Source organism: Phaseolus vulgaris, chromosome 1 (assembly GCF_000499845.2).
Source record: "Phaseolus vulgaris cultivar G19833 chromosome 1, P. vulgaris v2.0, whole genome shotgun sequence".
NCBI lineage: Eukaryota > Viridiplantae > Streptophyta > Magnoliopsida > Fabales > Fabaceae > Phaseolus > Phaseolus vulgaris.
This window is the reverse complement of record NC_023759.2, coordinates 47,032,817-47,048,606: the sequence shown is the minus strand read 5'-3', so window position 1 is coordinate 47,048,606 and position 15,790 is coordinate 47,032,817. Positions and strand designations below refer to the sequence as shown.

The 15,790-nt window shown below is 29.3% G+C and overlaps 1 protein-coding gene across 1 annotated transcript; it reads right to left on the bottom strand.

Moving 5' to 3' along the window:
- Window positions 1-3,954: 3,954 nt before the first annotated feature.
- LOC137816097 (glycine-rich cell wall structural protein-like) lies at window positions 3,955-5,646 on the bottom strand. The gene has a single exon (XM_068619191.1). It carries the CDS (start codon window positions 5,644-5,646, stop codon window positions 3,955-3,957), a length of 1,692 nt encoding a protein of 563 aa, XP_068475292.1.
- Window positions 5,647-15,790: the final 10,144 nt, after the last annotated feature.

The following is a 15,790-nucleotide window of genomic DNA, read 5'->3' as shown; positions in this document are numbered from 1 at the left end:
GGGCCATTTATTTTCTCGAAGATATCACTCTTTTGTATTTTCATTTAACAACCTTAAGGACCGAACCAGAAAAATACTTTATAGTAAAATTGATATAATTAAAATGATATTTAAATATTTTATTATTAAATTTAAAAGAGTATATAAATATAAATTTAGTTATTTAGGTTTTATTTTAAAAGAATCATCGTGTCTTTAAAATTTTTTTTTTTTTTGTTTTCTTTCTAAGATTCTGACATCCTCGCTCATCAGTCTAACGATCGGAGTATGCCATTGGACTCTTGGTAGTGAAGACAGTTTTTATTATGAGTGGAATACATTCTTGGTTTAGTAGTATAACATGAGCAATATGACAAGTTTATGCAAATTTCTCTGCATATCTCGTTCAGGTGAGCAAATTCTCACTCAAGTGAGAATAGAATGGAAAAATGAGGTGTTCTCGGGTCCCTTCTCGCTCAAGCGAGAATGAATCTCGTTCGGGCGAAGTCTAGGGTGAAATTCTAGGTGTTCTCAGGTTGAATCTCGCTCAAGCGAGAGATTTTTCTTGGGCGAGACCTAATCTCGCTCAAGTGAGCAAGTTCTCGCTCTAGCTAGACTTTAAAAAAAACTTCAAATTTTTATTTTGGATTTTGAAAGCCTAGTTTATTATTGCTTATTGTTTTCAATGAAACTTCTAAATTTTATTTAGAAATATAATTAAAGGAACTTAGTTATGTGTTTAAATAAATTTTTAGATATATTTGGTTTGTTTTGAAAATTTAAATTATTATATGATGTGATTGAATGGTGTATTGATGTGCTACATGAGGTATGGAATGATATGAAAGTGTGATCAAACAATAACATTTTCAGGAAAGGAAATACCGTGTTGAGATGGTTATTAGGATGTATAGATCTGTCAGGTCCCGATCCAATGAGACAATCCTTACTCTACTGATATAAGATATAATAGAATCACATAGATGAAGTTATTTAGTTGGTGAAAGTCGATGAAGGTTAATATGAATTTATCTACGGTTTGAAATATAATCTAGTTTTTCAGAACATTTGAATTTACCATGTCATACTAGATGATGAGATATTGAGATGTTTATGTGCATGGCTACGTGGATTCACAACGAGTATTATGGTAGGTGCAAGTCTCAAGATTTTAATTTCAATACACGAGTCTTCCGGAAGTAGAGTCAAATGTCTATGTGTTGTGAGTCAGTAGAAGTATGACAAGAGAAAGATGAATTGTGAAATTTTAGACACTTGATGGTTATGTGGAAATGCATGAGAATTTATGGCTTTATGGGAATATTTAAAATTATATTTATATTAGAAGTTTTTAAAAATAATTAGCTTACCCTTTGCTTTGTTTTCTTTAATTTGTGATGATCATGTATTTATACGAGAGCATATGATGTTACAAGTGATAGAACTTCTAAATGAGAAGTTGGAGGATGAAAATGTTTATTTTAATTTGAATATTTTGTTTTAATCTTATGTAAATATTTAAAATCCCTATGAAGAGGGTTATATAATTTGAAACATTGTATAATTTTGGTTATTAGATGTGAGAAAATATAGAGATGTTACAATTATTTTATCTACTAAAAAATTATTGATATATAAAATATTCTTTATTATTAAAAAAAATTATATATATATATATATATTTTAAATTGGTATTTAATTAACTATCAACTTTAAAATTAAATTAATTAATATCTAATTAGATACAAATTTTAAAATTAATTTATAATTTTTTATTAATAAATCAATAATTTTTTAGTCTATAAAATATATCTAATTTAATCAATATAATAACTAATTATTTTTTTAAAATTATTTTTTATTTAATAATTTTATAATAATATAAATAATTTTAAATATATTTTATTAATAAAATAAAAATAAATTTTGTTCAAAAATATCATATATATATATTTCTATTATTTTAAATTTATCAATTATTTCAAAGATGATTTATCAAATACTTTCAATAAATTAGCTTTTTTACTAGTAGTTAGCTTTTAATAATTATGAACGTTTAACCAAAATAATTGTGGTGACCCATAACAGTTGAGAAAAAAATGTGATAGGACCATAAACACCCATAAAGTTTAATGGGCTAAGACTAACCCATGGACTTCAATATATTGTACAATAAATACACAAAAAATCATCCAATGTATAACTCTTTACCCATGACTTAAAATAATGAGAACAAATTTACAAAATAATGAGAACAAATTTAAAGTCTTCTTTATTAAAGAGGGTCAATTAGACAATACATGTTTACATTACCAATTTTTAGGACTTAAGTTGTCCCAGTGTGATATTCCTAAAATTATTTTAAAACCAAAAATATTTCCTAATAATAATAAAATTATTCGAATAAGTATTTATGATTTAAATAATATTAACAAAAATAATGATTCAAATCTTAAAATTATGAGTCGTAATGTACCGATTTAATGTCATAAAACTTTTATCTAAAAAAAAGAGTGTTAAATTCCAAATTAAATTGCCTCAGAGAATTGGTTTATTATTATTATTATTATTATTATTAATTTTATAAATATATTATAAATATGTTTGATAAGTCTAATAAGTTAACTATTAGTCTATTTAACATATATTTTTAAAATATATAAAAAGAACTTGTATTAGAAACTTTTAATTTATCAATTAGAGGTTACGTCAGATAGCTTATAGTTTATAACTTGTAACTTGTTTAATTTTTTCTAATATTATTTCATATATTGTAATATATTTTCTTATTATTTCTAATTCATTTTTACTTATTTTACCTATTTCAATCTTAAGGAAATAATTATTTATTGCACTATCTCAGTATTTGATGATTTCTTTAGTTAATTTTACGCAAATAAAAAAGTACTAAACAATTTAACAAGAATTTACTTATTTAAAAAAATATAAAATTATAATTGTATAATAATATATTTTCCTTAAAAATACAAATTTTATTTATATAGTAAAATTTAGCTTAAATAGTAGGTTAGTATAACAAGTATTTGACGTATTTTATTTTTAGTAAAATAGGTAAAAAAATTAGTGTTTCTTGTTCCGTTAAATCTAATTGTATATTAATATTATTTTTATCTTTAATAAATATATGTAATAATTATTAAAGACCAAAACCTAAACACAAGTTCAATTAACTTAATCGTAAACAATGTTCAAACAAAACAAAATAAATTAAATTAAAATTATTGTACTAGACTTTAGTTTCTTTTTCTTATAATATTAAAAACAATGTGTTAGTAATTACTGTACTAATATTTATCCTAAAATTAATGTAGTTATATTCTTAATATTCCATTTATCGATTTATCAAAATATTTTTAATCCAATCAACTAACTTATCGTCCTAAAACCTATAATTTAAGAGTTCATTAATTAAAAACTAGTTTATTACTTATCAAATTAAGCTAATTTTACCAAGCAATGCATACATATTTATCTTGTTATATAGTTTAATTTTTATTCATGAAAGAAAGAACTTCTACATTATACAATCAACGAACTAATATATATATATATATATATATATATATATATATATATATATATATATATAATATCTCATGTATATAAAATCACACTCAATTTATTTTTTATTATTCGTATAGATACAAAATACATAACATTTCTACTACAATAATATGATCTTAATATTTTTCTACATAACTATTAAAATTTAATCATGAAAGCTTCATTATTATTACATCTAATAGTCATAGAAAGTATATTCTACTTTTAATTACTAGAATTATAATACTAGTACAACTTATTCTTGTTATAACTTTTTTCTTTATGCTATTTCTTCCACCTTAACATTTATTTCTACACCTCCTACTCCGCTAAGACCAACACCATCACTTACATTACCTTTTCTACCACCGATACCTCCACATATATTTTCATTCCAACCACATCAACATTTCAACCTCTTCCTGCACCATTACCTATGTTACTTTTCCCACCTCCACCAACATTTTCACCTCCTTCTACACCACCACCTATGTTACCTCCCCCACTTCCTGCACCACCACCTATGCTACCTCCCCCACCTGCATCACCACCTATGTGACCTCCCACATTTGCACCACCACCACCACCTATGTGACCTTCCCCACGTGCACCACCACCTATGTTACCTCCCCCACCTGCAGTACCACCTATGACACCTTTCCCACTTGCACCATCACCTATGTTTCCTCCCCCACTTGCACAACCACCAGCACTTATGTTACCTCCACCACGTGCACCACCACCTATGTTACCTTCCCCATGTGCACCACCACCTATGTTACCTCCCCCACTTGCACCACCATCACCACCTATGTTTCCTCCCCCACTTGCACCACCATTACCACCTACGTTTCCTCCCCCACCTACACCACCACCACCACCTATGTTACCTCCCCCATGTGCACCACCACCTATGTTTCCTCCCCCACTTGCACCACCACCACCACCTATGTTACCTCTTCCACGTGCACCACCTATGTTACCTCCCCCACCTGCACCAACATTACCACCTATGTCACCTCTCCCACTTGCACCACTACCACCACCTATGTTACCTTCCCCACTTGCACCACCACCACCACCTATGTTACCTCCTCCACTTGCACCACCATCACCTCCTATGTTTCCTCCCCCAACACTACCACCTATGTTACCTCCCGCACTTGCACCACCACCTATGTTACCTCCCCCACTTGCACCACCATTACCACCTACGTTTCCTCCCCCACCTACACCACCACCACCACCTATGTTACCTCCCCCACCTATACCACCACCTATGTTACCTCCGCCACCTGCACCACCACCACCTATGTCACCTCTTCCACCTGCACCACCACCTATGTTACCTCTTCCACCTCCACCACCAATGTTACCTCCCCCACCACCACCTATGTTACCTCCCCCACGTGCACCACCACCTATGTTACCTCCCTCACCTGCACCACCACCACCACCTACGTTACCTCCCCCACTTGCACCACCACCACCACCTATGTTACCTTTGCCACCTACACCACCACCTATGTTACCTCCCCCACCTGCACCACCACCTATGTTACTTCCGCCACCTTCACCACCACCTATGTTTCCTCCCCCACCTCCACCACCACCTATGTTACCTTCTCCACTTGCACCACCACCTATGTTACTACCCACACCTCCACCACCACCTATGTTACCTCCGCCACCTTCACCACCACCTATGTTTCCTCCCCCACCTGCACCACCACCTATGTTACCTCCCCCACGTGCACCACCACCTATGTTACTACCCACACCTCCACCACCACCTATGTTACCTCCCCCACTTGCACCACCACCTATGTTACCTCTCCCACCTGTACCAACATTCCCACCTCCTCCTACACCACCACCTAGGTTACCTTTTCCACCAACATTTTCACCTCCTGCACCACCACTTATGTTACTTGTCGCACCTATATTACCACTTCCACCAACATTACCACTTCCACATTTACCACCACCTATCCTACCTTTCCCATCTGCTACACTTCCAAAACCTCCATCTGCCACTCCACCATTTCCTTCCCCACCGGAATTTTGAAGTTTTCGCCCATGCACTTTCCCAATGATTATCATAACGAGTAAAATAATATGCATTATAACTTTACGTGAAAATATGGCCATCATTGTACGGTGAAAATACGAGTGATTGTGTATGTTGGGAGAAAAGAAAATATGCAGTTTGATTAAAGCTTGTAGATGAATGGGTTAGTTTGAGTGTATTTATAGCATGAGTTTGGAATAAGATGTTAATGATGTGGCTACTCCCACTAATTTCTACTTACCTTTATGAATATAGTTGAAGGCCACGCGTCGTACCTCTAATTGCACAAAAATTCTCAACCATACTTAGTGCATCTGCCGCCATACCAAAAACCACGTGTCAATATACCTTTATCTCTCGATTAATTTTTAACTCATTCTTTGATGCCCTTAATTACCACCTTTTTCTCCACTATAAGCTTCAGCAAATTACAAAATAAAACGTTCACTCTCACGTTGTGTTTTCTTTTTTTACAAATAAGGATTTTCTTTATAGTGATTCAACACCACTTATTAAAGAATTCAAAATAAAAAATATCATTTAATGTTATTTAAAATTTTAATTTCTTATAGTTTTTTATCTTCATTAACACTTGTACCCAAATAATTATTATTTAAAGCTATGTTAAAAAAATATTCAATACTTAAAATATAGCTATTGGATTTAGTTACGTGTTTACTAATTATTAACATTTTAAACTAATATTTGCTTAAATATTAAATAAACTAATAGACAGCAAAAAAACTAGAGCCTCAAAAACTAGTTTTACATTATCATTCAAATGCAAAAGATGAGTATGATAAGTTTTATTAACATATATAATTATAATTATCTTAAGAGTTATATGAACGATAATTATGTACCTAAATGACTTGTTTAAAATTATTTTATACTCAGTACTATTACAGTAAATTAAGATGAATATTCCTTGTCTGGTGTGATGCTTTAATGTAGCGTACGTAATCGCACATAATTGTAATGAAGAAAGAGAGGTTTTGATGAACCCTAATTGTAGAGAAAAATAAATATAAAAGAAACTTTTATTCACTTGTATATTAGAGAGTAAAACACATGGTGTATATATAAGAAAAAGATTAAGACCTAGCTGAAACAGAAAAAGGAAAGTTGGGTCAAACAAACAAAGCCCAATAATTTAAAATAGAAAATTAAATATATTAACACCCCTCAAGCTAGGGAGTAGATATTTGTCAGGCCCAGCTTGGATTTGAGAGTAGAGAATCGTGCGGAAGCAAGGGGCTTGGTGAATATGTCAGCAACTTGCATTGCAGAAGTAATGGGTAGTAGTTTGAGGAGACCAGAGTTAAGTTTTTCACGAACTAGGTGGCAATCAATTTCGATATGCTTGGTTCGTTCATGAAAAACTTGATTAGAAGCTATTTGAAGGGCATATTTGTTGTCACAGTACAGGGTTGCAGGCTGGGAGAGAGGAAGATGTAAATCCTGAAGGAGGTAAGACAACCATTGTAACTCACATGTGGTGGTGGCAAGGGCGGCTTCAGAGGAACTGCGGGAGATAGTTGACTGCTTCTTTGATTTCCATGATATTAGGGAGTCTCCTAAGTAGATGGAATATCCAGTGACAGATTTGCATGTGGTAGGACACGTTGCCCAGTCAGAGTCACTAAAACCACAAAGGTGAAGTGAACTAGTGTGAGAAAAATATAGTCCTTCACTAGTTGCTGATGATGAGTTGTGGGTGCAGATATGAATTGGCTTAAATTGTGGACAGCGAAGGCGATGTCTGGTCGTGTGTTGGTTAAGTAAATTAGACGTCCAAGGAGTCTTTTGTATTGAGAAGTGGCATCAGCATCGAGAGGTGAGCCTTGGTCGGGAGAGAGACGGGAGGTGTGAGTCATAGGAGTGGTCACAGGTGCAGAGTCAAGCATGCCAGTTTCTTGAAGGAGATCAAGAGTATACTTGCGTTGACTTAAATGAAGACCAGTACTGTTGCGAGCAATTTCCAGTCCCAAAAAGTAAGTGAGATTACCTAAATTTTTTATCTTGAAGTGATGGTGAAGGGATGCAGTAATTGTATTGATTTCCTCAGTGTCATCACCAGTTAAGAGTAAGTCATCAACATAAACAAGAATAACAATGAGTTTATCATTATTATATTTAAGAAAAAGAGAGTGATCAGCAACAGAAATAGAGTAATTATTTGATAAAAGAAAAGTAGAAAGTTTGGCGTACCATTGGCGACCAGCTTGACGAAGGCCATACAAAGACCGTTGAAGCTTGCAAACATGCTGGGGAGAAGGAAGAGAGAGGCCAGGTGGGGGGGTCATGTATATCTCTTCATGGAGATCACCATGAAGAAATGCATTATTGACATCAAGTTGTTTTAAAATCCAATTTTTGGTAGTGACAATAGCAAGCAGAAGGCGGAGGGTAGTGAGTTTAGCAACAGGTGCAAAAGTGTCTAAGAAATCAAGTCCTTCAAGTTGGGTAAACCCTTTGGCAACAACTCTAGCTTTGTGGCGCTCAACAGTGCCATCAGAATGGTATTTGATTTTATATACCCATTTACAACCAATAGTTTTCTTTCCTGGAGGGAGAGGGGTAAGTTGCCAAGTATTGTTAGCAGCAAGAGCTTGAAGCTCATCTTGCATGGCAGATTGCCAAGAAGCATGTTTGGAGGCTTCGTTATATGTCTGAGGTTCAGGATGCGAATTGATAGAGGAAATAACATTTCTAAAATTGGAAGATAAGGAATTGTAAGACAAGTAATTATGAATAGGATATCTACTACTTACAGTGTTGGTTGCAGTGTGGAAATCTGCAAGATAGGCAGGTTGTCGGTGAGGACGAGCTGATCTTCTTGGAAATTGGGGTGAGATGCTTCCTGGAGATGCAGGCGGTGATAATTCTGATGGAGGTGCAATGTTGGATGCAGGAGCAAAGGCACTATTTGTTGGAAGATCATAGGATAATGAGGTTGGTGGAGGAACAGTATTGGGTGCAGGAGTAGAGGCACATGGCTCGACAGGAGGTGCAGTATCAGAAAAAAAATCAAAAGCAGAATTATATGCATTAGAAATAGGGAGAGATAAAGTGTTAGGGTCCTTAGGCAAGCCACTGTCCAATTTATATGGAAAGTGGTTTTCATGAAAGATTACATGTCTTGATATCTCTATGCTATGAAACTTTAAATTTAAGATAATATAACCTTTTGTATTTTGCGGGAAGCCAAGAAAAATACCTTTGATAGATCTATCATCTAATTTTTCCCTATGTGCAGTAATGGTACTAGCATAACAGAGACAACCAAACACTTTTAGAAATGAAATGTCATATGGTTTTCCAAACAACTTTTCATGAGGAGTGATGTTATCAAGTAATGGAGTAGGAATAACATTTATTAAAAAAACAGCATGATTTACAAATTCCCAAAAAATAGGAGGAAAATTTGCTTGAAAAAGTAAAGCTCGGGTTACATTTAGTATGTGTTGATGTTTACGTTCTACAATGCCATTTTGTTGTGGTGTTTCAACACAAGATTTTTGATGTATAATTCCCTTTGAAGCATAAAAATTTGACATAGCAAACTCAACACCATTGTCAGTACGAATCGTTTTGATATTAGTTTTGAAATGATTTTGAACGAAAACAGTGAAGTTAATGATGTGTTGACGCACTTTAGATTTGTTATGGAACATGGTCCCCAAATATCAAAGTGTACAAGATCAAAAATAGCAGAGGTAACAGTATTACTTAAAGTGAAAGGAAGTTTTCTCTGTTTTGCACGACTACAAGTGTCACATACATGATGAGTATCAACAGTAATAAAAGAGTATTGTTTGCTTAAGACATGTAATCTTTCATGTGAAGGGTGTCCTAGTCTATAATGCCATAGTGTTTTGTCTGTGATATTACAATTAATAAAAGGAGCAAAACAATGCGGTTTAGAATTACTAGAAGCAGGCAAGGTAGTGACAAGGTACAAGCCAGCGGTGGCTTTAACTGTACCAATCCTCTCTTGAGTGAGATTGTCTTGTATAATGCAGTGGGTTGAAGTGAAAGTTAAAGTGCATTTAAGTTGATGTGTGAGTTTAGAAACAAATATTAAGTTTAATTGAAAATGGGGCACGTATAACACATCAGACAAATAAAACTGATCAGAAAAACGTACTAAATCAAAATATGTGGCATAAACAGTTTGGCCATTTGGAAGACTAATTAAGACATGTTTAATTTTAGTATAAGTAGTAAAAATGTTCAAATTGTGACAAACATGATCAGTGGCACCAGAATCAATAATCCAAGATTCTTTTATAGAAGATAGTGAAGAGAGAAACTTACCTGTTGAAGAATGCTCAGTATTGGGGATTTCATCCGTAGAGATGGTGCCGACTTGATTAATTTGAGTGTGAGGGGCAGGATCCTCAAGGTTTTGCTGACACAAAATGTTGGTAAGGAATTGGCACTGTTGTGATGTAAGTTGAATCCCCTTTACATCTTCTTCTTTAGGAAAAAGCTCAGAAAAAGTGTCAGTAGTAATCATATTATTGGCTTGGGATGTCCAATTGGTGAATTTGTAGCCAGGAGGGAACCCATGCTTTTTATAACAGGTGTCAACAGTGTGGCCAAGACGATTACAAAAAGTGCAGACTTTTCTAGTAAAAGAAAACTTTGAGGTTTTAACATTACCAGAAGGAAAACCCACTTTGCGAAAACAAACAGCCTCAGTATGACCATATTTACCACAAAAATTGCATGTAATAGTGTGACTACTATTAAGACTATGAAGACTAGGGTTTTCATTAAACATTGCCTAAAAGATTTTTAAAACCAATCAAGATTTTGAAAGAGAACAGAAAAAAAAAAAACCAAGAACAGCAAAGAGGGAAATAAAAATCAGAGAGAAGCGCAGCAGAACTCTTCATTCGAAGAGCTCTGATACCATATTACAGTAAATGAAGATGAATATTCCTTGTCTGATGTGATGCTTTAATGTAGCGTACGTAATCGCACATAATTGTAATGAAGAAAGAAAGGTTTTGATGAACCCTAATTGTAGAGAAAAATAAATATAAAAGAAACTTTTATTCACTTGTATATTAGAGAGTAAAATACATGGTGTATATATAAGAAAAAGATTAAGACCTACTGAAACAGAAAAAGGAAAGTTGGGTCAAACAAACACTTATAATATAAATTAAGTGATAAACACTTTGCTAATTATAAGATTGAATTCATCAGCCTATACGTTTTAATTATTTTATAAGAGTACTGTTAGTGTTTGATTTTAAAGTATACTTCTTCCTTTGGTAGTGTTTAATTTTGTAATTTTAAAACTTTAGTCTTTTTAAATATATTTTTCATTGTAGATATACTGTTATTTTTTTAATCAGTTACTGTGTTAATATTTCTATATTTTTATTCACTAATATTATACAAGAGTTATTTTGAGAAGAGCCTTCTATAACCATGAACATGTGATGAAATTGAGCCTAGCAATAACATCTTCATTGATATTGTCTCAATTATCTTAATTTTAACGAAAAATATGTATTTATTAAATATGGTATAGTATGAATAGTACTCGAATTCATAAATTAGGTATATTGAGATGGGAATGACTATGTATATATATTTGCAAATTCTCATCCTCATACTCATACTTATCCCAATATTATTTTCTTAATTTTGAAACTTATATTTATGTAGTATATTTAATTATTTTTACTTTTTTCTATAATTATTTAATTGTTATTTGATATTTTTATTTTATATTTATATAATTATAAATTTTTTTATATTTGATATTGGAGAAAACAATATATGTATCCTACTAATATTGAATATTAGATAAACTCTATTTTTTTTATAAGTAATTATTTAATTAATATTTAAAACAGTAAAGAAATAAAGAAGTGGATATAATGGAAATACAAATATATTTGTTGTTCAATGAAAAAAAATTATATCCATTATATATGAAAATGAAGATGAATTTTTACTTAAAAATAAGAATATGGTAGTCAAATTTACACTCGTTCTCCAAATTGAACGTATTATTTTAAACTATCATATTTTATTCTTTTATGCTTATTTTAATTTATTGATTAGTTATTGTTATGAACTTTATTAGATATAAAAAAAAATTGAACAATGCTATTTTTACTACAATTCTAAGACATTTTTATAAAAAATTTAAAATTTATTACATTACTATTTTATTTATTTATTTATTTATCTCTTTATAGTAAAAAAGTTTAAAAAAAAATGGTGTTGCAAATAAGGAATAAACTATAGACTAAATGATTGTTTTATGCTTTGGTTGACACTTTATCATCCACTTCGTCTCTAACATTATGACAACAAGCATTGTAGACATAGAAGTGGAAGATTCTAGTTCCACCTCCAATACAAATATCAACCCTACTTTCGACACCTGCAAACCAAGAAAATGCAATGAAAAACAAGTGTCAACATTGAGCTTAACAATAAAGGTAAATAGTCAAAAGCTTTGCAAGAGAACAAGACCTATTTTTCATTCCAATACAAAATGTAATGTATTTTTTATTATTTATTATCAGAGTGGACATCCCAAATTAAGTTTGGAATAGAGACTCTTGTATGCAGTGTGTGTAATTGTGTATGGTTTGATTAGTTTACACATACCAAATATACATTTTTAGTTATTCGTTTTGATATGATTATATTTAGTTTTTTTATAATTTGTAATTTAAAATAAGATACTTATCTTTTAATGTTATTTTTTTTGTAGATTCTTACTAAATTTTTACTTCTGACGAGAAAATGACTAGAAGTGGAGTGTGAAAAACATGTTCCTGATTGCTAGATTGCGTGAGCACAGTAGATTTCATTTCTCTAAAAATATAAATAAAAGTTTAAATCCCACTGTGAATTAAAAAGTTAAAATATTTATGCTGATTCAACGACATGAATAATATAATGTTATAATATAATTTATGTTAAAAATAATATAATTAATAAGAATTTATTTTAATAATTTTTATCAAGCAAAGACAAAAATTAATTTTACGGGAAAAAAATTAACCCAAAATAAAATGGGTTACGTGAATAAGAAGTGCACAACACAAGTTATATTCTCTTAGCCAGATTTAATAAAGAAAGGACCAACAAAATAATTAATTTATGTATATCTTTTTAAAGACTTAAAAACAATTGTATCATTTTGCATTTCAGGTATACAAATTTATAAAATTATTCAATTTTATTTATATAATTATATAAAAATGTCATGATATATAAATTATTAATGCTTCCTATCTACCACCATTTATATCTTTATTTATCTATCTAGCACCCTTTTGTTTTTATTTCCCTATCTAGCACCCTTTTGTTTTTATTTCCCTATCTAGCACCCTTTTGTTTTTATTTCCCTATCTAGCACTCTTTTATTTTTTATTTCCCTATCTAGCACTATTTTAAAAATAAATAAATAAATAATAAATTATTATTTTTTTAATAATTTTAATTTTGAATGCATTAAAAATAAATATTTTTAATGTTTAAAATAATTATAAATATAATTAATGAATAAATAAATGAGTTTTTACAAAATAAAAATAAAAAAGTAATAAATTAAAAATGTTTAGTTTAATTTATTTTTTTTAAAATGAAGAAAATAAAAAATTAAACTATACAACAACATAAAAGTTGAATCTATAAACATAAATTAATATTTATTTTTATTATTATTGATGATATAATCATGTTAATTTCAAGTAAAAAATACAGGACATAATTATAAAAAAACCAAAGTCAATTAGTATTAATTAATAGTGAACACATAAATAATATTGAAGTGTCTACCCTAAATGCAAAAGTCTAAAAAAAAGCTAATGCAAATGCTACACTTAATGCATTAAAAAATAAATATTTTTAATGTTTAAAATAATTAGAAATATAATTAATGAATAAATAAATGAGTTTTTACAAAATAAAAATAAAAAAGTAATAAATTAAAAATGTGTAGTTTAAAATTATTTTTTTTTAAAAATGAAGAAAAATAAAAAATTAAACTCTACAACAACATAAAAGTTGAATCTATAAACATAAATTAGTATTTATTTTTATTATTATTGATGATGTAATCATATTAATTTCAAGTAAAAAATACAGGACATATTTATAAAAAAAAAACAAAGTCAATTAGTATTAATTAATAGTGGACACATAAATAATATTAAAGTGTTTACCTAAATGCAAAATTCTAAAAAAAACTAATACAAATGTTACACTTAATGCTTAAAAATGAGAAGAAAAAAATGCAAAAATAAATAAGTATAGAAAATAAAAACAACAACAATAAAATAAAAACAAAAACCATAAATAAATAAATAAAGATTGCAGAAAAAATAATAATAACTAAAAACATAAAAGGTATATAATAAAGGAAAAACAAAATAAGATAAAGATAAAAGATATAAAAAAAATCAAATAAATCAAAACAAGATAAATATAAGAGATATAAGACGATATTAAATAAGTATATCTTGATCATAAAAAGGAAAATAAATAAGAGATGATCATTCATTTAATATGTTTCTAGTTATTATTATTTTTTCTGCCATTCTTTATTTATTTCTATTTATGTTTTTATTCATTAATTATATTTCTAACTATTTTAAATACTAAAAATATATTTTTAATGCATTCAAAATTAAAATTATAAAAATGCAATTCTCGTCATTAATTATGTTTCATTTTGCACAAACTATTTAATGTACCACTGAAGAAAATATCAAATGAATGATCATCTTTTATTTATTTTCTTTTTTATGATCAACATATACTTATTTAATATCGTCTTATATCTCTTATCTTTATCTTGTTTGAATTTTTTTTATATCTTTTATCTTTATCTTATTTTGTTTTGCTTTTATTTTATATCTTTTATGTTTTTAGTTGTTATTTTTTTTGTCATTCTTTATTTATATCTATTTTTTGTTTTTATTTTATTGTTGCTGTTTTTATTTTCTATACTTATTTTTTTGGTCTCATTTTTAAGCATTAAGTGTAACATTTGTATTAGTTTTTTTTATAATTTTACATTTAGGTAAACACTTCAATATTATTTATGTGTCCACTATTAATTAATACTAATTGACTTTGGTTTTTTTTATAAATATGTCCTGTATTTTTTACTTGAAATTAACATGATTACATCATCAATAATAATAAAAATAAATACTAATTTATGTTTATAGATTCAACTTTTATGTTGTTGTATAGTTTAATTTTTTATTTTCTTCATTTTAAAAAAAATAATTTTAAAGTAAACATTTTTAATTTATTACTTTTTTATTTTTATTTAGTAAAAACTCATTTATTTATTCATTAATTATATTTCTAATTATTTTAAACATTAAAAATATATATTTTTTAATGCATTCAAAATTAAAATTATTAAAAAAATAATAATTTATTATTTATTTATTTATTTTTAAGATGATGCTAGATAGGGAAATAAAAAATAAAAGAGTGCTAGATAGGAAAATAAAAACAAAAGGATGCTAGATAGGGAAATAAAAACAAAAGGGTGCTAGATAGAGAAATAAAGATGTAAATGGTGCTAGATAGGGAATTGAGCCTCCATTTGCAAGGTAATTATTTAAAAATAAAAATATTTCATAAATAAATTTATAATAGACTGTACAATTTAACAGAGAAATAAATTACTTTTCTTGTTAAATCGTATATTAAAATAAAATCTTGTCATTCAAGAATTCAAATAACCAATACTTGATGGAAATAACATTATCTTCATTGCAAAATTTATCATAAGATTTTAATTTATCTTTTTATAAATTTTACTAAATTTTCTTAAAATTTTACTTTAATGAAAAAATCTTACAAAACTCACTCGAATCAATATTTTTCTTGTAAATCTTAAATTTTGTTATATCAAAATATTTCAATAAACTCTTTTAAACTCACATCTTAAACTTGTAACCTTATAATTAACACTAAGAGATCTTAAACAGTACAAAGATTAAGTAAAAGTGTCAAACTATTGTCTAATACATCAGAATTCAACGTGCAAACTCACGTATTAGAATGGAATGGCTCTATTCGGTAATTGATGAAGCCAAAATTGTCTTACATGTCAGTTAAAACTGGTATTACAATCTAGTTCTACTGGTGCTCATGAAGGGGATGAGA

Excerpts from the sequence above, each read along its gene's own strand:
- LOC137816097 (XM_068619191.1), bottom strand. The coding sequence starts at position 5,646 with ATGATAATCATTGGGAAAGTGCATGGGCGAAAACTTCAAAATTCCGGT.